The sequence below is a fragment of the Hesperophylax consimilis genome, chromosome 21 (assembly GCF_061612785.1).
Source record: "Hesperophylax consimilis isolate HC1 chromosome 21, BYU_Hcon_1.0, whole genome shotgun sequence".
NCBI lineage: Eukaryota > Metazoa > Arthropoda > Insecta > Trichoptera > Limnephilidae > Hesperophylax > Hesperophylax consimilis.
Genome location: NC_142856.1, coordinates 8,270,978 through 8,296,027, shown reverse-complemented (window position 1 = coordinate 8,296,027; position 25,050 = coordinate 8,270,978). Strand labels below are relative to the sequence as shown.

Sequence of the window (25,050 nt, the reverse complement as noted above, 5' to 3'; positions counted from 1 at the left end):
TATTACTACTGTCTTAAGGCGATGCACTACGTAGCAATGCAAAATCATGTGTTTTTGGTTTGAAAATTTGGTCGCATAGAAATGTTTCAGATGCTTCAAATAAATGCCGCGTGTATAATACATCTTGGCCTTTGAAAAAATCGAGTATTTTTTAAATAAGTCTTTTTATAAGCCCAGAAAAATATAATTTACAAGGCCTATGAAAACTGCTTTAAAGTTCAAAATTTCCTACTTACGAACCCATTTTCGGTTATAATTTTATTGTATAATGTGGCAAATTAAGTTATTTATAAAATGATCGGAAAAAAATTAAATATTTATGCCTGAACATCCACAAAATAAAATAATAGGCACTTTTTGGCCATGTTTTTTTCTTGCAAAAATCAAAACAGCTGGATGGTGTTAAGCAGGAATTTAAGCCTTATCGCCACCTACGTAGGTATATATTTACATATGTAGAGACTTAGAACTAGAATACTTACATTAAAAAATACATCAATAAATACTCTCTAATTTTACTAACGCCAGAAGAAGGAAGTTCTATAATATTAGTGTGTTTCCTAATTAATTTTAGAACAAGGGTGCAAAATGCGCCCAATGGGTTAGCTGGATTTATAGTTCAGACAGTGTCAAAAATAGTAATAGTTTGTACTTCATAATACTTGGTACTCCGACTGGTCACTGGAAATCCAGCATCGTGTGAAATAATTTATGAAAAGCGCTTATTTTTATGGTGGAGTAACTGCTTACTAATTTCATTCGCATGGATCAAAGTTGAGTGTTTCCGCAGTTCGTAGATCGTATCCAGATTAACAGTTTTCATGAGCTTTGAGCTTTGAGCTTTGGCCGATGCTTTCGATCGATATCATACCAAATTGAGGTCGGCCGGCATAATTACCCGAATATTGGAAAAGGCAACACGGATGTAATGTGCTTAGGTTTTAGGATTTACTGGCGAGATTATTTTCAGGGGTCTTTTTGTCAAAGCTCAAAATGAAAAGTTTTAAAGCACTCCAAAAGCATCAAATATCTTGGAATCGAAATCGATGAAATTCTCTGATGGAACTTGCACATCGACGTTATTACAAAAAAAACTAATCAGGTACATAATATTCTTCTTTAGAAACATCCGTAATATCCTCAAAATAGATGACAGTAAAAAAGTGTACTACGATTTGTGTCAATCACTAATAGAGTTACAGGATAACTGGTCGGGGGTCTGCCTTGAACACTCGCACTGAGTGGCTCAACATAGCCCAAAAAGCAGTACAAAAGACAATTCTAAAAGTTCCGGTTAGAACTCCGACAGAAGAAATATTTAAAAACTTACAAGTCTACAATGCACAAAAACTTAATTAAAAAAAAAATTATTTAAAAAAATATATCTAAATACTTCACTGCCCAACATAAATACTCAACCAGAGCAATAAGCCAAAATATACTGGTTATTCCCAGTTTGAAGTTTGAACACATCTTTTGGACAGAGAAATATTAAATTCTATGCTGCGAAATTATACAATGCAACAAATCAAACAAAAAATTGTGATATTCAACTTACGAACGTTATGAAGACGATGCAAAGACTTGTTATAAAACGGTAAAAATTGGGTATGCGGGGGACTAACACCCTGTTTAACATGTTGATCCGCTCAATATCAGAAGCTGTGTTCTATAATATCATCAACAAACGATAAAACGCACGCCGCAAATGTCCACAAAAAGTCGACGAGCTTTTTAAGGAAATACTTGTAAACTTTCTCAACGGCTTGTCTCGAGGAGGTGAGTGCGTCGGATTTATAATGAACGCCCAGCGACTGACGAGCGCTGTGATGGATGTTAAAAGAATTAAAAGAAAATGTTATGATTTATATAATTGTTAAGTTAAGAAAGCTGAATGCTTCATCGTGAAGATGTTTGCTGATTTACGATCAGATCTTGATTCTAAAACGCATTGATGTATTAAGTCCCGCATACCCAATTTCTACAAATTAATAACAAGTTTCTCGTTAACTGTTTAAGTTTTTAAGTTCCATAAAAAATATATGTTATTTTTTAAGATAATATCTATACATTTGTTATGCCGAAATGTTAATTATATGTAGTTCCCTCGATATAAAAAAAACGCAAGGCAAGCTCCGAAAATTATTTAAGACACGTTTTGTTCTGTTATTCAATGTAGTAGGCATGAAAAAATGCACAGTGTTTTATTATTTGACACGGTCAACCATAAAATTCTATTAAAGAAAATCTCTAACGTTGGTATCAAAAACAAGAGTCTCATGCTATTAAAAAGCTACATGTAGCTACAATCGCCAAAAATTCACAAAAATAGGATCAACCTTAAGCGCTTACGATGTAGTAAAACATGGTGTTCCACAAGGAACTGTCTTAGAGCCACCACTCTTTCTAATCTACATCAATGACCTATGCAACATAGTAATATACCAGGTAAAATTCTCTCTTTTGTCGATGATACTGCAATAACAGTACAAGGTAAAAATGGGAAGATACAATAAGTAAAGCCAACAAATGCATTGCAATAGTCATGAGATTGGATAGACGTGAGTCGTGTTTAATTAAATATTTTCACCATTTTCTCTTAGTTATTATCGTTTTTTAATATTAGCGCGCTCCCTCTAACATTCGTATTTACATATCTCCCTATCAAAACATCTTTGAATACGGGGCCAGAAAATCTATTGTTTTTTCAATCTAAAATATCCAACATCGAGGTCTATCGTTTTGATATTTGCATATAGCTTGTCTACGTGGAATTTCTAAGTTAGCGTGACCATTTACAGTACGCGTTATTAAGCTTCAAAAATCCATATGATCCGTTAAAAATACAAAATGCCATATTGTCTATTCATATTTTCAATAAGAAGAGTTTTCGAAAAATTTATATATTTGCAAATCCGATGCAGGTGGGACGTAAGTCCGATGCAGGTTAATGGAATTATATAAGTTATATATAATTCCATTAACAGCCCTGAAATTAGACATCCCTGATTTATTGATCCTAATCACCCTCAGATTACCAACTAGAACTACACGATCGAAAATTATTTTTAATTACAACAACAATATCGGGACTGAGTCATTTAAATACTCACTTATACCTAGATTACATACAGTTGGCAATAGAAATTGTAGATGTGTTCAAGTGCACGGTATATAGTCACAAGAAGGCTATAGTAACATACCTCAATAATATTAATAACTAACCTAAGCATAATACTTTACCATTACTTACTTATTAGTTTTTTTTTCTGTAGATACAACAGACATTATTTTTCTTCTTTTTTTAAACATTTGTTTTATAATACATATCAGTATATTATTTATATTTATTTTCTATTTACCTGACGAGTAAAAAATTATTTCACTGTTTTCAGTCTTACTGGTTTTGCAACAAACATGAAAAATTAAATTATTTCACTGTTTTCAGTCTTACTGGTTTTGCAACAAACATGAATAATTAAATGCATATATGAATGTTAAATGATTATGTTATTATTTGATTTGGATTTTATGTCAATCTTAGTATTAGCATTTTTTTTTATTTAGTTATGCTATTATCCATGTATTATGTTACACTTACATACATACACTGTCAATTTACCATGTAAAAGCCCGATAGGGCGTTAATGAATGATAAATAAATAAATAATACTATTCTTCTACATTGAATTCGTGTATAACTAATAGCAAACTTTTATTTCTTTATTACTGTTTTACTAAATGATTATGTATATAAGAATATAAATAAATTTTAAAGCACAATTGAGACTTGAGGTGAATTAAAAAAAATGGCGAAAAAACCATTAAAAAGTATCTCCTAGCTCAGTATGTCTGTGCAGATAGAGAAACAATAGCGCGTGTTGCTTTTACATCCAACAGATGGCGCTGTTAAAAAAAACACGTTTTTCCAAAAAAATTCACTGTTACTTGTTTTTAACAACATGGCGACATCTATCTAATGTAGGTATATAAAAACAGACGCGTATTCGAATGCAAAGTTGTGTCAAAACTTCAAAGCAATCGGTGAAGAACGTTTGGAGATTTAAGATTTTGAACAAACGAACATATATATATATTTATTTATGTAGATAGATGGATTATATGTTAAAAAGTGTTGGTATTAACAGTACTGTCCATGGCTATCCTACGAGAATTTGCAAATATGTTTGGATTACTAAGACAAATTGATCGGCAACACAAAACAATATTTATTATAAAGGTTTCAAAGTGTTGAATGAACAATTAAATGTTAAGGAAGCCAAAAGTCTTGCAGTTTTTCGTGGGTTATGTCTCAATGTTGTGAAGTTCAAATATTAGTACTTAGGTAATGGAATATTTTTATAGAAGTTTTAGCATAGATGCACACTGGATATAAAATGTTACTTATTAATATCTATATATATATATATATAGCTCACGCATTCGTGGTAGCCTGGGTGTCACTGACATAAACAGTAAGCTAGAGGAATGACAGTTAAGATGGTATGGGCACATAAGACGGAGACCACCAGACCACACAGTGAAGCAGGCAATGTCTATAGAGCTTCAAAGACAGTCATCCAGAGGTAGACCAAAGAACTCCTGGATGACCCAATGCTCCAAAATCCTACAAAGAAACGGCCTAGATGAAAGCGACACTCAGAACCGAAGAAGCTATAACCTGAGAACGAGAAGAGCCGACCCCAACAGCCTACCTAGGCAATGACTTGGGATAGTGCTAGGAAGAAGAAGAAGATAAAATACACCATCTGGAAGAAATGCTTTCCTACACTCCGTTGTAAAGGCATTAGGTACGGCATTCTGCAAACTTTAGACAAAAAATAAGCAAAAACCTTGTACATTTACATTCAACAACGAATACTTTCACAAAACCGAGAAAATAAAAACGTCTGTCGTAAATACAAAGCTTCATTAGAAAAAATAAGAAAAAAACGTTTTTCCGTCTGGAAGGGTTGAAAACAACCCCCCTGTGTCGCATCAAAGCTCAAACAATTAATGCATAAAGAGCTTTCACAGTTTATGAAAAGTTTTCGTAATGAAAGTCTAAATGTAGTCAGATTTTTTTCATGAAAGGATTGAAAATGATAATGCTTTTGCTTTTCTAATACTGTCAAAGTTGGAAATATCTTTCGTTGTGCTGGCGGCGAAAATATTTTTTAAAGATTATTTTCGGTTTAGGCGCTTAGGACCAGAAGGCTTAACAGTAACAAAATTAAACGAATATTTTTTGCGACGTTTAATTTATATTTCACCGCACGTGCGCTTTACTTATGAAAACTATAACAATAATGCATTATAAATTATCAGTTGGATAGCCCGATTCAATTTCATGTATCTACCATTAGATCAAGGTCCTCTAGTATGTATTATTGTGACAATTATACCACAGTCTCAGGATATAACTCGGTTATAAATAGATTGCACACACTTGGGAACTTTTATGCTAAATTCGCAGATACTTTTAATATTCCCCTTGTAAAGCACATAAAACACATTTTAATGCCACTTATTTTAATGAGGTCACTACATAACAGGCTATTGTCATCGCTTCTTTCTTTACTGTTATTTTATTTGTTATGTTTTAACTTAATTTAATTCTTTAATTTTTCTCATAAAAATTTAATACTGCACTATGTATATGTAAAAAAATAAAATAAAAACTTTGTATGTAAATAAATGGCACTTGTGCCGTAAATTCTAAATAAATAAATAAATTATTAATCACTTATTTATTCTGGTTTTTTACAGATGTTCTCTATTTATATTTACCTAATACACAAAAAAAATTGTTTTAAGCCACTCCGTTTAATAAAAAATGTCAACCGGTTTCGGGAAAATGCACGCAAACAGTATAAAATATATATTGACCGGTCAGTGCCGAGTTGACATCGCGTTTGGGTCCCACCCAGGCGTAGTGTGTTCAATTCTTCGTCTGGCTAAGTCCTCCATCAAAACACAAGAAACATTTTAAGCTTACTATGGTGGTAGTAAGTAATTTTGAAATATTGTCAGGTTATTCGTAACCTTGGAATGTTTTTCTTTCTTTAAAAAAATATTGATAAAGAGCATTAGAGGTTATTTAAGTGGATTTTTTTTAGAGATTTTCACTGTAATGTTTAATTAATTTTAATCGTTTAAAGTAATTTATTTTTGGGGTACTATGCCGAGCTGCGCGTCCTCCTTCTTTAGCCAATATCAAAAATATAATGCTTCTTAAAATCTAAAATCAATTTTAATCGTTGTTTCGAAAATGATTATTTCTCATTTAATGACACATAATTGGTTATATTGTGAGTCAATGATTCTACATAATATATACATTTTTGATAGAAAATACCAAATAAGAGTCCGAACTGCCCGAAGCAAGTGACACTATGGAATCCCCAATTGGGGTGTGCTGTAAAGGTGAAGCTAGTGGATATGGAAAAGAGGAATTTTGGTAATTACCTGGTTAATCAGATCTGATCACCCAACACAGCTAAAGCCATTTTAAGCAACGTTTTGATACAACAATATTAAAAATAAATTTGGAAACGGGCAACTGACATTTAGGCCCTTCCAGTTCTGACAATTAATTTCCAAATGGTTTTGTCACAATTATTTCAGTCTGAACATCTGTTCAGCTGCAAGGGCGGAAATCGTAGGGTTGGGCGGGGGCGGGGGCGGTCCCGGGGTGGTTTGACAAAAGACAGGAGGGATGGTTTTAATTGAAATGTAGTCATGACAAACGGAAAACAAAGAGACGATGAACACCGGAACAAACCCTTTACGTGTATAATGCTGGAACTCCAGACACGATCGGGGATATATGCCATATTTTTTGACGGAGTCCTTTTTTAACTCGACCGTTTTAAATTTAGTCTGTCTGTAAATGTCTATCCTGAGTAGTGGACGCTCTCAGTAATCCCCTGGTGAAAGACCAGAATTCAGAATGAAAACGTTAGTTTAAATGAATTTAACAGTGTTGCCAGGTACTTCCCAAACTTTATTTCCCCATCTCCTTCCCCTCCCGCTTCGCTATCGCTTCAGTCTCATAACAATACACTAATTGGATATGCCATATTTCCACTCATTCAGAAAAGTTGGGACTCTTGCGCGGTATTCACATAGAGGAGAATCAATGAATTAAAAATATACGGTTTTGCACAATAGATGCTATTAAATATTAAGGTAATACGACTGAGTTTGAAACAAGTGTTTAACAAACGGATTACAATCTCTAGGGGTGAATGTTGTCATTGTTCTACCGGTATTTCACTGCAAGATGCTGTAGGGAACTAGCGTCATCAATGCCGACGGCACCGGTGCACAGTCGAAAAACACACCAAACGCGCGCCCAGCATTAGTACACGGTTGACATTCATCTCATAAGAACGTTTTCGTTCAAAGACTGATTGATGTACACTATTTCCTAACCTCAAAAAGACCATCCACACAGCACCCTCAAAGATGATAGGATTATGTGTGGACTTACGGTAAAAAAATATAACTTAGATGACGCTACATTAGTACTTATTAGCAATGGATCAATTTCAGGAGATGATAAAATATTGTATTAGTAAGGAATAAGAACACACCAGTGGCGGTCCGTGACTTTTGTGACGTGAGCAAGAATGGTAAGATTGAAAAATACGCCACTGGTACACATCTACAACAAAGCTTTATTGCAGACACAAGATACAAAGTGAGCACACTGAAAAAACATACCGATATAAAATATCGTTAATTTATTGAAAATCTGATCAAATTATTTGCTTTCCTGTTAAAAATGGGACTAGAGGCCTATTACGAACGATTTAATAAATTTCATGACAAACTATCAGTAAAGCGCGAATATGTTAAGAGGAAGTCGTAACACGTGTGTTTTTAGAAATAATAATATTGTCGCATCTCGTCCATTATATTTATTCGGACAAGGAGACCTGCGTGAACACGTGTTCAGATATATTCTGAATGATTAATATTTCATTAGAAAATGGCTACATTTTTAACAATATCTTGATAAAAAGAGCCGTACTCATTTTTCTACGTGCACTCGCTTAAATGCACTTACTAGCATAATCCGTATCAGGTAAACGAAATTCCTCAAAATAGCCTAGCCTAATGCTGGTATCTTTTCCCTCAAATAATGTTTCGTTACAGGTATAAAATAAAATAGAATAAAGTGCAAGAAAACGGAAGCACAACGCCGTAAAAGCTTTATAACAAAAGCACTGCATGCTGCAATCGTAGTTTACGGATTATCACCTGAAAAAACTCATTGATAGGAAATAATCGGCCATACAATTCAGCATGTACAAACCATACTACACCTGCCATCTATTATATTCATTCTCACCGTGTATAAGGGTAGACCAGTGATAATTGTAGCAGGGGGGCAGTAGTAATAATAATAATAATGATTGGATCATTTCTATAGCGCCGTTTTCGTCAGAAAATCACCTCAAAGGCGCTTAACAACTTAATTTAAACATTTAACCTATTCCCTATCACTTGGACTTATAACCTCGTATTTATTACTAGTGGCTTAAGTGACTTAGCACTAAGTCTTATTATAACTAGTGACTTATAACTAAGATAAATCGCTAGTGACTTGCAACTAAGACTTATAACTAGTGACTTAAAACTATGCATAGTCATATTATAGCATAATACTGCTATAATATGTGTTCGAGGAACGAACAAGGGTTCGAATAGCCGACTAAAGGGCTATTCCACACAGATAACGAATAAATGAATTCTATGGCTTGTGACAGGCGAATGCGAAAACACAATGCGTAACGTTAATTCACAATCAATTTACCGGGTGGCGGATGGAATCTGCATGGTGAGACTCATCTGTCAGCACTGGGACGGTGATCGTGGTTCATTAGCACTCGTTATTTTAAAATAAATTGCGATAAAATACGTAAGGTGATTATTCCGATAAAGAACCGGCGATGGTGTTTTGACAGGACGAACGGTTTTTGTGCGACTGAATGGCTCACGGCACACTCCGTGGTTATAGCTGACGTGTGCGAAATTTAAACTGTACAGTTTAAATTCTGACGATACTATTGGTTAGCACACTGCCTGTCAAAAGCAATCGGCGTGACGGAACAATATGACTATAGCTTAAAACTAGAGATTTACAACAAACATACTTATTTACAAATATGGCGCTAACAAAAAATTGTCCAAAGAAGCGAAGCTAGCATTCCATAATGGAGTGCTGGTACCTACCCTGATTTACGGAAGTGAGGCATGGAACTGGCAGAGAAAGGATGAAAGTAGACTGAATGCTGTAGAAATGAGATCCCTGAGGCATATGTGAGATAAAACCATGTATGATTGTGTGAGAAATGTGGAGATCCGCAAAGAGTGCAAGGCTGATGTAAGTTTAATGAGTAAGATCAAGAAAGGGACGCTTAGATGGTTTGGGCATGTAGAGCGAATGAGCGAAGAAAGGAGTGTAAGGAGAATATACGATGCAAATGTGAATGGTAGCAGAAGTCGGGGACGCCCGAGGAAGACATGGCACGACCAAGTGAATCAGATACTTGAGTCGGGCCATGTCAAGAGTCAGAATAATAGAAGAGTATGTATGAGACGATGTATGAATGTATAAATGAGGCAAGGAGTGTGTGCCAAGACCGAGTTGTTTGGCGGTCCGTCCTCTCTGCCTACCCCTGCGGAGAAACGGCGTGATTGTTAGTTAGTTAGTCATTTTTTTAAGATTACTGCCCGTGCTGTCAGTGGTAAGATATAAAATATGTATTACAAAAAATTGTTTACGCATAATAAATTGTTATTACATTAAAGTCGGTAGTCAGGGAGAAAGATAAATCCCTTTGACTGAGAAATGAAATACTACTGAAAAATGCGGTTATTATTATGGACACGAAAATTAGAAAAGGTGAGTCTTTAGTTTTGCTCTGAACCCAGATGAGCCGTCAATCTTTCGCATATGTGAAGGGAGTTTGTTCCAAGCGAATAAGCATTACGATATTTTTCCTCGTCGAAATTATTAACATTACGCTTTTTGCGCTAATTTTATGCCAAAACATTTTATTTTAATCAATTTCCACGGCTGCAACGAATGACCCAAAGATCAGGGTCAGTTGCAGCATTTGCATTATAAGTTAATACTTGTATACAGAATTAGAGCAGTAATAATAAAATAATATTGTCAAATAAGTGGATATCGTTGAGCATAATACTTATAGCTGAAGGCAGAGAAATTAAAAAGTAATTTTGGTAAAATTGCCCCGGTTCACCCTACGCATAATAATTCAGCAAGCTTTTACGGGAGAAGCTGAACAAAGAAATTGAAAAAAATAGTACATAAAGTGTATAGATCGCCCGGGGTAGTTTTTAAGGGATGCAGCGATTAAGTGCATATCGAAAAGGCTTTGTGCATTAAAGAAGAAAGATTTTGAGTTATTACAGATTATTTTTTTGCGACTTGCGGCAGTGATTCTTTTACCTGTGAATCATTATTTTTAGTTCGTAACTATGATAGCAATTGATAATTGTCAAATTAGAGGCCACCAATCGCTGACCAAACTAAAAAACAATGTATTAGAATATTTGTAACTGACTCACAAAGTGTATATTTTCTTACATGCACACTTCATATTTATCTACATTTTTCGATGTTCCATAAAACACCCAATAGGGCGTAATATTATAATTAAGTTCATAATTATATAAGAAATACCTGTAAGATGTTTTTATGTAGCTTATATTATTATTTAGGAGTATCGCGTAGGAGCGATTAGATTTTTTTTTTCATTTACTTTTACTGTAAATTACTTGTATTCACTTGTAAATTACTTGTATTCACTTGTATATTGCTTGTATTCACGTGTAAATTACTTGTATTTACTTGTAAATATCTTGTATTCACGCGTAAATTACTTGTATTCACTTGTAAATTACGTATTACCAACCTGTTCTATTAATTTATATAATTTTTATACCAACTGCACTTTTAAAGGTGGTTTATTTATTAAAATTCAACTTACAATTCTAGTGTTCAAAAATGATATACACATAATAACATTCATAATATTAGGATGATTTGAATAAATCACCTCAAGGGCTCATAAACATTGATTGGCCGGTTTATAGGTGAGTGGGCAAATACGAAAAGACACGTCTTGGGTACTTTTTCTCTACTAGATAAGTCCTCCATTATTGCATAAGCACATTATCCGCTTACATATAAAATAATCAGACAAAACAAAATTGTACGTAAGTCCATAAGTTGTGATCAGAAGAATTATTTGTGCGGAGAGTATGGAATAGTAAGTTATATAAGGACAGGTATAGAAAACTATAGGGGATTAATAAATTAGAATAACAGAGGTTTTAAATAAATTAATTGAAAATTATTCAAGAGAAAAGCAGTCAACTAAAATATTTTTTTTCTATGTATGAACACATCTACCAGGAGTAGGTACATATTGCAAATGAAGTACGTCAAAATCATTGTTACGTATAATCCCATGGGAACTCTCTCACAATGGGGGACGCAATAAAGCTGCGATTACAGAGCACCCGCCAGGGGGTGCTCTTACTACCCTGCCCCCCGGTGGCTTACACAAAATAAATAATACGTTTCAACAGCCCTATTATTAGTAATATTAATAGAGTGGAAATATAATGTAATGATAGGTTTTGGGGATTCGATCAAATTTATCGTTTTTTAAGTAAAATTTCTGTTCTTCACTTACTTCTGGAGAAACATGACTATTGCTAATTTATTGAGAATCTCTTCAAATGATTGGTAATTCCAGTCAAACACGGGATTAAAACGGTTGAAAATTCTTACGTAAACAATGATACAATGTAAAGAAACAATAAGCTATATTTCCCGTGACGCCACGCTTTTATTTTGCCGTATGACAGTTGGCAATCAATGCAGGTACACAAAATTAATAATATATATTTTTTTTAATTATAGGAGCTTTAAAACCGATTTTGGTTCGTCGTTTGGGTTATTTAACGTGGGTATTTAGATTGAAGCGAAGTCTTCCGGCAAACATCACATCTCACATCATACTAACAAAATTAAACACGGCGACAATATTATCCAAGCTCATAAAAGTTTAAAAAAAATATGAATATGTTCATGTTTCCCTGATGTAAATATGTTGTTGTTTCTTTTACTAATTAAGGCGAAGATTAATGCTAAATCACTATTTTGACTAATCTTTATAACGGATTGGTGTATATTATGAAAACCAACAAATATGCTTTAGATAAATTGAAGGTTGTTTTATCTTTTCGCTTGAGTAGAATACAAATAAAAATAATAATTACTCAATAAAAAATATAAATGTAAACTACAAAAAAAATATTTTTCAATAGAAATGTATGAACGCATGAATTTTAAAAAATACAGTATTTTACCTAAGATTATCTGTGACAGTTTCACTTGATTAACTTTTTTGCTTTCTAATAAATTATTTACAAAATATATTAAAACCAGTTTTGTGCTTGAAATCGAACTTTTCTAGACTCCGTTTGTCAAGCGATTTTAATGCCTATTACCTACAATATAAGGTATACCAAGAATGTACACATTTTTGGCTTGTAGATTCCCCTTAAGTTGAAAGGAAGTGTTATTTCAATAATTTTGACGTATTTAGAAGTACCTAAGCAGAGTAAGGAAATTTCACAGTTTTTTTTAATTTTTGATTTCTTTTAACTGTTTAGGCCTCTGTTACATTCTGTCAGACGGTCGGAGTATTTCTGCTTTGCAATAAAATCCGAATAAATATAAAATTTCTGAACGTATCCGAAAACTAAAAACTGTTTTTGATGGATGATGATATACGCTCTATTATTAGAAATAAATATTTATTTTTTGAAATATTAACATTTAGAATGCAAACATAAAAATAAATAACTGTACATTTTTAAACCAATCCAAAGCCGTTTAGTCAGTATTACAAGGTCTCATGAAGAACAGAGCAGTCAATAGGTCGATATTAAAATAGGCCAATAGTCAATTTCAATGGAATCATTTCAAATTCATGGAAATGGTTGTAGCGTGCTGAGAATGAAATTCGATAACAGGAACTTGTATAAATATGATTCCAAAAGTGGATATTACTTAGTGAAACGGGTGTTCAGATTCAGAATATCTTATACCAAAAATAGACTTCAATATCGTCTATGTTATATAACGAGTATAGATCAGCGAAACATTTGACATTTATTAAAAAAGTAGTCACATTCACAGGTAACTTAATCACATTAAGAAGACATAAGATTCTAATAGGTGGTTTGCTCGACGCTCACACTTTAATTTATTCTGATGAACGTATTACTAAAATCTCAAATGTTTCTAGAGGAATTCCTACGGATGTAAGTTATTTATATTTAAGATTAATAAAAACAGGACCTCACTATGAAAATATTTTATGTAAAACGGTTGGAAAATTTTATAAATGTTTTTGAACTATAAAATTAGACGTAAGCACCAGATTTTATTATTCTAAACGATGAATTAGTAAATTCCCGAGGAATCCCTTTAGATACATTTGAGATTGTAGTAATACGTTCATCAGAAATAATTAAAATAAACCGAACGGAAGGATCGATTTTATATGCCTGCTAGAAAATTACGCAAGGCCGCGCGCCGAATATTGCTTTTACATGACTTCATCACTTATGTCGTTAAAATTCAATAAGGCAAATTCAACCGTAGGTCTGTCCAATGCACCAGGGCCGAGCGTCGCATATTTTTGTGCACGGCTGCTTCACTTACGTCGTTAAGATTCTGGATTGAACGCGATTGGCGCTAACAGAAAAAAAATACAAAGAAGCGAAGCTAAAAGCCCACAAAAGCGTGCTGATGTATGGCAGTAAGGCATAGAATTGGCAGAGAAAATATACAACTAGGCTGAACGCTGTAGAAATGAGATCCATGAGGCGAATGCGTGGTAAAATCATGTATGATAGTGTGATAAATGCGGAGATTTGCAAAGAATGCAAGGCTGATCCATGTAAGCGTATTGAGTAAGATTAAGAAAGGAACGCTTAGATGGTTTGGGCATGTAGAGCTAACGAACAAAGAAAGAATTGTAAGAAGAATAATGACGCGAATGTGAACACGACAGTCGGGGACGCCCGAGGAAGACATGGCACGATCAAGTGAACAACATACTTGAGTCGGGCCATAGAAATAGTTAGAATAATAAAAGAGTATGCATGAGACGATGTAAAAATTTGAACGAGGCAAGTAGTGTGTGCCAAGATCGAGTTGTTTGGTGGTCTGTCCTCTCTGTCTACCCCTGCAGAGAAACGGCGTGATGGTTAATAGTCAGTTACCTAGTTAATATAAACAATTTGTTTCTAGAATTTTAATAATAACACCAACAAACAAAATAGTAACGCAAAGCTACCACAAGGTTCTACTATTTTTTTCTTTATTTTAATAAATAACACGTACCTAATCATTTGGTTGGTAATTTAAATTCACTATAATGTCTGTCTGTAATGCACTGGTCTCTGCTTCCTTTATCATGTTTTCACTATTCCTCACTTGAATTATCATTTGGTAAATTTTGTAAGTATCTCAAACTAACTCAAACTTGGGCGAGTCAATTTTTATATTTTTTTAAATTCCTCCAAGTATCAGGGTCGTAAATTTTGTATAATTTTAATACTAATATTGTATTTTCATTTCACAAATGCGTTACTTGCATACAACACGTTTCAAACGTGTTATTCCATTTTAGAAAACAAAATTCAAGTAAAATCTGAAACAGTTGACTTTATAATTAAAAAATAACACACTGAATCTTTTCGAATAACTGTAAACCTAAGTAGGTACTCAGGTTAATAAAGTAAGTTTAAAATTTTTCGAATCTCCAAATTCGATCAATGAATTCTTTTTGTCTCTTTTTCGCTTAAAACAACAAGCCGGCGGAAACAAAACCAAAGGCTGTTTCTCAGTGACGTTTCGCAAGGACATCACTAATAAAAGTTTATAAATGCACCAATACACAGCAAATCTACTTAGTATTAAGCTTGCAACGAAATTTCCGTCATGAGTTGTGGAGTTTTTGAATACTTTTTAAACTGTTAAAATATAATTCACGACGCCATATTGTTTGTTCCAAACCATTCAATAAGAAAAAAAATGGGCGAAACAGGTTAGTAAAGATAATCAATATAAATACAATAAGAAATTATGTAAAAAACATACCTTCCATAATAGACGATTTTCAATTCACTAGATTAAAAGAAAAACATTTCCACCGATATTATATTTTTACACAATGAATCTTATACAAAAAATTCACAAACACGAAGTTTTGTTACGAAAAACTCAATTCAACAAACACAACATTGTTCAGCGTAGAAATTGTATGTTTTTTTTCATTTCGGAATCAACAGTTTATCGTTGGTTTCCTTTCCGCCTTAGATAGGTCAAGAAACGGCACAATTCAAGAAATAAACTGTATAAATGAACTATACGCTTTGTTGTGACAGTTCACAAAAAATCGATAAGACATTTAAAATCACACTAGTTCACAAATCATGGTGGAAGCATCGACCATAAAACACAAATCACCATAAAAATGTCAGCACATACGATACAGTCTTCAGTCAGAACACGACAGATTTTGATGAAAAATATCTTAAAACAACAACAAAAGCCTTCTGATACTAGATATCAGTGTTTAAAATACTGTATTTAGTGCGTATTTTATTATTATTTGAGAGTTTCAGTTGAAATCGCAGTATATTTATTGGTAGATGTGGGAAAAGTTAGATCGCGTCACCGGTTGACATTTCCTTGCCCGCCATTTTCCGTTATGGTTCCGGGTTACGGCGCCGGGCGCTCTGCGGTCGCCTTATTGGCGGGAAAGAGGGAGTTCCACCGAAGAGACAAAATATAGGAATGTGTTGTGGGCGTATTAGTGTGCCCGAAACAAGCTCATTTCATTGCGTAGTGGTGAAATAGATCTAAGATTTTCAAATATCGAAAACCTTTCTTTAACAGAGGTCTTAGAAGTCTAAAGTTCTTGTATGTAGGTATCGCAATGAAAGGTTGATGCGGATACCGTATGATGTATTGCTTGTATACAGCATGTTTCAAATTTGTTACTGAGCTTCATAAAAGAAAATTTCTAATTCTCATTTTAATATAATAAAAATAACACACTGTAAAAACATTTAATGTATTCAAATTCGATATAAATTTTTTGTCCATTTTGGCTAACTATAGATTTTTTGTTTTTATGTGCAACCGCGCAAGAGTTCCAACTGCTCCCAACCGTCTGGAGCCAGTGAGACTATGGCATCCTCAAATGGGGTATGTTGCGAGGCTGAAGGTAATGGGGAAGGGAAGGAGTTGGGGTAGAGGAAGGTGGGGAAGTACCTGGCAACAAAAATGGCCAAAGCCACATCAAGCAACGTCTTACATCAGGGCGATACTTAGAGAATCTTCCACTCTGTAACGTGCCGCAAATATACTATATATAATTTTAAATGGTGAAATTGTAAAATAGTAAGAATAAATAAAAAAAAATTACTTGCGCTCACCGCGATTTGAATAAGCGACTTCTGGCTTGCTAGTCGAGAGCCTCACCCTTCGACCACGGAGGCCGTTATAGATAGGCTTAATTAAGCAAATCAAATAGCTGTTTCTCAATAACGCTTCGCATGGATATCACTGCCGAAAGCGTTTACAGATACACCAAAACAAAAAACCGTTAAAAAAATATTGATTGCATCAATTTTGCACCACTAATAAATTGGCATTTCTAGGTACTTTCTGTTCATTGGGGAGTAAGGAAATTTTCACCATACTGCCGTGCGCCTTATCGTTGGCAGTGGCCCAAATTTTAGAAGAACTAACAAATAATGATAGTGGTCGTAATTTTGCGGTTTTATAGCCTAAATTAGACAATATCAAGTATACTTAACAAAATTCAAGTGGCTGATATGAGTTTTGGCAACAGTCACTGTCTTTAAAAGTATGACCATTAACAGCGTATTGTAACAGTTATGAAAGATTGATAAACTTTTAATGTTTACGGAAACGTGTGTTACAATCAGAGATGTGCTTTATTTCAAATAAATCCATTTCAAATGGAAATGCAAAATGCAAAATGGGTATTTTCCATTTTGCATTTTAAATGCTTTCCTCAATGAATTTTGCATTTTAAATGCTTTTCTCAATGCATTTTCCATTTTAAATGCCTTTTTGCAACATTCTTCGTATTATCTCCACTCATCTTTTTTTCATAAGCCCCAAATATCAGTCGGTCCTCAATCTCGCTATGAGAGATAATTTACATTTGTCAAGTTGCTCCCTGGTAGGAGCCCTGGCAATTGAGTGATACCATTACAAAAAATACTGAACATTGGGCCATGACGCTGTAATATTAACTGCTAAGTTTCTATGTTTTTACGTTGGCAACATTAGTCCCGCGCAAATTTTTTGTTGTCTCATAATCTGTAGACGTGGTGTTTTTGGATTTACCATCATGTAATATGTTTGTTCTACATTGATGTCCATTATTAAATGACAAAATTGTTTAAAAATTCTATTTTATTTTAATTGTTTGACCTCAGAAACCATTTTGCATTTTCAATGCATTTTAAAAATAGGTATTTTGCATTTTGCATTTGAAATGCATTTCTAAAAACCATTTTGCATTTTGCATTTTCAAATGGAAAAGTTTTGACCCATTTCCGTTTTGCATTTCAAATGGTTTTGGGTACCCATTTTGCACATCTCTGGTTACAATATACATAAAATGTACTTTAGGAGGTGCCCTATGTCATAAAGACTATTCTAGAACACATTAAACTAACTATCGCTCCAATTGCACGTCTGAGTACGCAGAGGGGATGATATTATAAAGCAACAAAACGCATATATATTAACTGTTTACCGAAAAAAAATAATTAAAAATTTTTTTTTAAATAAAATCTATTTTAATTTCGATGCTGTGTTCGTGAATGAATGAATGCAAATCTTGTAAGTCGAAATAAACCCACTTCCCGACATCCGATCGAGCTGAAACTCGGCAAATAATTACGCATTTCTCGAAAATGGATGACATTACAGCAGTTAATATACGAAATAAATATCGGTGCTACGCCATTGAAATTTGGCTCAATTCATAGACATATGAATATTAGTAGACCTGCCCTACGTGATTAAAAGCGTATTATCCCCACTCCCCATACCGGTTCCATTGGAGCCGGCTGTGCTCGCGTATGGCCTCAAGTGAAATTTGAAAACGTGACGTCATCATTCTTGTGCGAACTATGGTCGAGGCATCATCGGTTCATTTTACGAAATAACACGGCAAAATGTTGACTTGTACTATGAAAACTTGTAAAAATAGATGTGAAAAAGAGAATAAACCCAATTGTCGTATTACATTCCATATATAAGCATTATTTTACTTTATTTTAAGCATATTCACATCGTATAATATGAATCAGTTGTTATCGAGAGTTACAGTTGTCATCGAGAAACGTCTGGACGCGAAACACAAAGCTGGTTGGTTGCTGGGAAGTAAATTATGAACATTTATAAAAGTGTCTTAACTAAATACTTAAACGAAATATTCGACTCTGAAAATAGAACCGAATTTTTTTGCCGAATTTGGACTTCGCAAATTTGTTCATAACATGGCGAGTAATTTGCGCTCCCATGTAAAAATGTCTATTCATTCAAAAGCAGATTTTACTTTTAAGAAGTAAATTTAAAATGGTGATATTATAATGCGAGATGCCTATTTACTGTCAGATTGATTTATTGACGAATCACAGTCAGCTTCACTCCCTTCGTTCTTCAACAGTTGATTTTACCCCTCGCCATTATCTTCTCGTCTATTAATTCCTATGTCTGTGGCTCAATTGTTAGTCCCTGGGGAGGAAGATTCAATCGAAAAAAAATAATTAAATACGTCTATACAAATAATAGATGTTTTAGAGTTTAAAAAAAATTTTTCAAGGTTTAATTTTTTATTTCGTTTTATTGTATTAAAAATTGTGGGTATGACAATTTTATTTGATAGCGAGGTTAACCTATATGTTATTGAATGGGCGCGTTAGAAAGAGACGAAGTTTACTATGACAAGCCTCCCCGAGCGAGCGAGCAAGAAAGCTCCATGAAAAGCCAAATTAGTTATTCACGCTAAAGGGGGACGGAGCTAAGTTATTTTTAACACGTACCACAGAAGAGAGTGAGGCGAAAAATAAGCTAACTACGCGCATGAGTATCGAAGGGTGAGCTTATCATCCACACGTTCAAAATTAGACTGTAAAATTATAGCACTAAATAAAAAGGTATAGTATTAATGTATGCTGAAAGATTTTGATACATTTGTGAAGTGCCGCTTTTTATGGTAATATTTTTTAAATGTATACTACACACGTTCGAAATTATAGCGAGTATATATAACGAGTAAAAAGGGTTGAAATAAAAATGAATGCTGTAATATAAATTGATATAGTTTTTGGTTTTTATGTGAGGTGCCGCCTTTTTGGTAAAGGTAGGTAAATGTTAAAATGGGAACCTGTTCAAAATAATATGGTAAAATTAAACTACCTAGTAAAGGGGAATAGAATAAATGTACGCTGTAGGATTTTTATGATATAGTTTGCAACGTTTTTTTGTGAAGTGCCCCTTTTCGGTCGATGTATAGTAATTATACAGTAAAATTATTCCACCGAGTAAAAGGGAATATAAAAAACTTATGCTGTAAGATTTTTATTATGTAACCTAAAACGTTTTTTTGTGAAGTGCTGTCTTTTACGTTGAGGTTAGGAATAATTGTATGTAGTACAAAGAAAAAAACTGAATGCGAAAGAGGCGGGAAAAGACAATAGTTCTTTCGCCATTGTTACGTTTTTTTTATGGCTTTGAATGACAAATTTAGCAGCCGTTTGGTGATTAGTGTGTTAGGGTGGTGATGGGGGTCAATAGTGCACATTTAGGGGTGGGTTAGTTTCTTTGTTGCCTGAACCCTGAACTCATTGGCACGTAATAAAGCTCTTTAAAAGTATTGCTATAAAATGCAATGCGGATTGCTGTGAAATAAGGGAAGTTTTTTTTAAATCAAAGGGTTGAGAGTTCAAACCCTTGAAAAATACGTCACACGCTTCATAACAATGCCGTCCTCCGTGGTTGAGAGGTTACGAATTGGCTGCGAATTCGGAGGTCGCGGGTTACAAATACTTGAAAAAACCCTTGAATCTTTACAGGAATGAGCGGTGCGTTTGATAGATTCCCCCGAGTCCATAGTAGAACAATGATGCGCTACGCCTGGTTGTACACCAGACGCATTTATCCTTTCAGCTACTAACATAAAAATTGGGTGGGTGACTCACCTCTTGAAAGACTGTGTCCTGTTTCTTCGTTGAAAGGTTCAACGTTCGTTCTTGGGTTTGGCAGAATTTGGCAGTTTTCTTGTCGAATTTCTTTTTCCCCTCCTGCAAAAAAATTAAGATTTACATTTCGATTCATAATCAATGACGTCTCTAAAAAACATATTCCACACGCCCATCACTTTGAATAAAAGTAGATGTCTGTTCATTCGAACCAGTCAATTCTCCGGAGCGGTGAGCTCTGGAGTAATAAAATTTGCACAACTCTTTCAGCCATATCTTTTACATTTGAATCATGTTGGTGTTACCATTTTAAGCAAAATATAAATTTTCCATGCCAATATCTGTTTTTTTTCTTGATATATTTGTCCGACTGCAAATTGTCAAATAATAATTGTAAAATAGATACCAGCCTCTTCTCTTCCCAGAAACCTCGTTTGGGAAATCGAGGTTTTATAAATATTAATAATAATAATTTCGATCGTGCCTCCGTTACTCCGGTTCAGTGACCTCCAGAACTTTCGCTTTGAATTTACACATCATTTTCAAAATTAGAAGTGTTTGTTTGGAGAATCCAGACAAGCGATTTTAAAACAGAAAACTATTTTGATTGCCATATTCATAATTGGAACTGATTCGTCAGGAATTCAAACTATCCCCAATGATGTACTCAATTCACACACGAAGCGAAAGAATTGGTTCAATTTTTTATTTATTTCTAATATGAATTAGTCCAATTTGACCTTCAACACCCTCAAGCCGAACGACCGGAAACTACCGATTCCACTCGCGTGATAATAGTGGAACTATATAAAAAATAAAACTCCACAACATCCTTCCCCAGATATAAAACTATACAACATCCCTCCCACAAATATAAAACTTCACAGTATCCTGCCCCCAGATATAAAACTTCACAACATCCTTCCCCCAGATTTAAAATTCCACAGCATTCTTCCCCACCCCCCGATATAAAATTCCACAACATCCTTCCCCCAGATATAAAACTCCACAACATCCTTCCCCCAGATATAAAACTCCACAACATCCTTCCCCAGATATAAAACGAACAGAAAAGTTTAATGAGTTTAATTCAAGAATTAAAATCTGTCTGAAAGAGGTCAATGAAAAAATAACAAATGGAAATAAATAACTTTAGACCAGCACAGCACAGGATCCCCTAGTGAGAAGGACTAAAAAATACCATTGTTATACTTAAATACACCACTGTATTATTTTATATGCTCACTAGTTTTATATAATAGCTATAAAATTGAAATGCACTTCAATTTCATGCATTTCAATTTTCAACTGTAAATATAAACTACATACCTACTAGCTGAAGTGTTAGTCAACGTTGTTGGAGGACTTATGAATGTTATTTTTTTTAATGATAAACTAATGTTTATAAGACAAGGTTTTATGCAAAGGACAAAGGATAATAAATTATTATAAGCAATAATTAAAATAAAGTTGGTTGTTTACAGGTGGAAAAAATATAATGAGCAGTAATTGTTGATTGAAGTAATAGTACATATTGAATTATTTGGCGTATTGGAAATAAGCTGACGTGGCTCAGTGGTCCAGAGCGTCTGACCGGACATCTGAACGCGCGGGTTCAATTCCCGTCGGCGGCATTTATTTTTACTCGAGATAATTTCAATTTGTATTGATATTACAGGCGACTAATTATTGCTTATACCTAATGCAATATAAATGGTTTTCGTTAGTTTTGAAGTTGTGAATTATAGTGTACCTGACAACATATTCCTCGGACGTCCCCAACTTCAAACTTCTACCATTCAAACACCACTATCTAAACACTCCTGGCACTAATAAGAACAAACCATGAAATATTCAGCGACCACATAAATGGCATGGAGACGCGTACGGGACGAACAAAGAAACATTATTTTTGTTATATAATTTGATAATAAAGTTCTACAAAATATAATTAATCGGTTTAAATTATTTATTACCTTAACAGCGCCGATGTGTTCCTTGCGGAATTTCTCCAAGGGCTGAATGATCGTTTCGTACGCCCTTCCAAGCTGTAATACAAATAAAACAAAAATTAAACAATGATTATTACAAGTCATACAATAAAATATTCCCACAAGAGAAAAGTAAAAAAACTAGAGATGTGCCGATTATGACTTTCGCCGACTAGCCGACTAGCCGATTAGTCGGTTGTAATAAGACCGACTAGTCGGCTAAGCCGATTACGGTTTCGGGGATAGTTCTAGGTACCCTGAAATGTCGCGCATGGCCAAAGTGTACCTCTGCTGTCCCGCAGTCCCTGCTGTTTACAGTGAGAAGCTGTTCTCAGAGGCCGGAAACATATATGAAACAAAAAGAAATCGATTGCTACCAGAAAGGCAGAAGCTTTAGTCTCCTTACATCATAATTTACCCTTAATTAAAAAATATAAGTTATAAAAAATATAAGGAGATTATGATATTTTTGGTTGTCACAATTGTGACTTTGATTTGATTAGATTATGTAGGTATGGTTATAAGAAATATGTTTTTTTCATTTTTTTTTGTTTTTATCAAACAGTTCATGTTTAGAATTTTTGGATATATATATATATATATATATATATATATATATATATATATCCCGCTACATTTGTTGCGTCCGACCCCTAAAAACTCCATAGCATTGCAGCGTCCACCGACTTACAGCGTCCGATATACGGACGCTACAATGTTTTGACCTCAAAATTGGCCAGAACGATGCTTACCCCATGTAGAATCGTATGGCAAAAATTTTTGTGGAAGTAAAAAATGTCTCAGAATGTCTGGAAACGAATATTGAACGTTTGACATTTTGCCGACAGGTTCGCTACACGATGTATATATCGAGCAGTGTATGTTTTTATTCATTTCTACGATCTTGCCGCGTCCACGAAGTAATATAATTTTCGATACATAACGACGATCGTGCTGCGTCTACGCATTACATCGTTAGTATTGCGTCCTCGAGACCGATTACGAGTAGATATTATTTTATATACATAACGACGGTCGTGCTGCGTCCACGCATTACGTCGATAGTACTGCGTCCCCGTAGCCGCTCATGAGAATATACTATTTTTAACTCATAATGACAATCATGATGCTTCCAAGCATCACGTCGATAGTATTGCGTCCCAGTGAACGATCACGAGTAGATATTATTATGAATACAAAACGACGGTCTTGCTGCGTCTACGCATTACTTCGATAGTACTGCGTCCTCGTGGCCATTCGGAGTACATTGTTAAATATTATTTGAGCGTTGAGTTGAGTAAATCATCAGATTTGGCAACATTTGGTTAATTTACAACGATGCCGCTTGATACTCAGAACTAAGAATCGTCTTGCGTGGTTTTTAATGCATAACGACGATTTTGCTGCGTCCACGCATTACCTCGATAGTACTGCGTCCCCGTGGACATTCACGAGTATATTTTTATAAATTATTTGAGCGTTTGGTTGAGTAAATCATCAGATTTGGCAACGTTGGGTTAATTTACAACGATGCCGCTTGACACTAAGAACTAAGAAGCATCCTGCGTAGTTTTTAATGCATAACGACGATCGTGATGCGTTTACGCATTACCTTGGTAGTATTGCGTCCGTTGTTGTTTTTTTAAAAAGAAAAAGCGTTTTTTTTTGGGAGCGAAACCCGGTCGGCACAAAGTATAAAAAATAAAAGTGGTGTTTACAAAGTTATTGTTTTATTTTAAATTAAATATTGTTGTCAATTAAACAAACAATTTATAAGTTCCCGAATATTATCTGAATATAAAATAAATCTTATAGAATAAAATAAAAACCTCAAGATATGAATTGAAATCTAGCAAGAATATCGTAACACAAATTGTGAGGATTATTATTATTATATTTATAGAATTATAACTTTATATTTTATCACACCTTCATAAATGCAATGAAAAATTTAACTTAAATAAAATCAAAATATAGAAGAATACGTATGTGAAACATACAGCGAATGCACTAAAATCTAGAACAATATAATAAATCTACTAACAATCTTGCACTTCATAAGGAGTATAATTTGAAACATGGACGAACTTCTGGTATACCTATGTATTTAACATTATATCCACAACCAGATATTTTAATACTATCCGAGGCACACTCACAAGCAATACATAAAAATATACCAAGTATTCCAAACTACAAACAATATGTCACAAATTATCACAAAAATAAAAGTAGTGGAATTGTAGTCTATGCTAAAGAAAAATTTACTGATATCAATGTTAACGAAATACCAATATGTAACGCAAACTGTTTGTCAATTAATGAATCTAAATAATAAGCCATTTAATATAATCGCATGTATCGAATACATAGCTCTATTATACCCTTATAGTCCAGTCAATGAAGGAGGTGTAGAGTGCGTGAGTAGGTACCCAAGCGATTCCTTCAGAAACTTGATCAGGGTGCTTAGGCTGTGAACATCTTGGAATAATTATCGATAATAACATCAAATGGAAAAGTCAAATAAACTCCACAGTAGACAGAATGAGAAAACTCATCTTTATGTTTTTTAGAAATACTGTATCATTAAAAATACTTAAAGGTATTTATTTTGCACTTGCACATTCTACACTACTACAATATGAAATCGTGGTTTTCGGGGGGGGGGGGTGCGTATAAATCA

The 25,050-nt window shown here is 34.1% G+C and overlaps 1 protein-coding gene across 4 annotated transcripts in view; it reads right to left on the bottom strand.

Annotated features, from left to right (window-relative positions):
* The window catches only part of Graf (GTPase regulator associated with FAK), a 398,790-nt gene that overhangs the window by 86,897 nt on the left and 286,843 nt on the right, over positions 1-25,050 (bottom strand). For 3 of the 4 annotated variants that reach the window (XM_089644800.1, XM_089644801.1, XM_089644802.1), the window contains exons 3-4: positions 22,353-22,424; positions 20,377-20,478 (exon numbers count right to left, since the gene is read on the bottom strand). In XM_089644800.1, the coding sequence (XP_089500926.1) occupies positions 20,377-20,478; positions 22,353-22,424 (174 nt within the window). Of the gene's footprint in view, positions 1-15,223; positions 15,483-20,376; positions 20,479-22,352; positions 22,425-25,050 lie in introns of those variants that run through there. The other variant, XM_089644803.1, reaches the window with a different exon arrangement.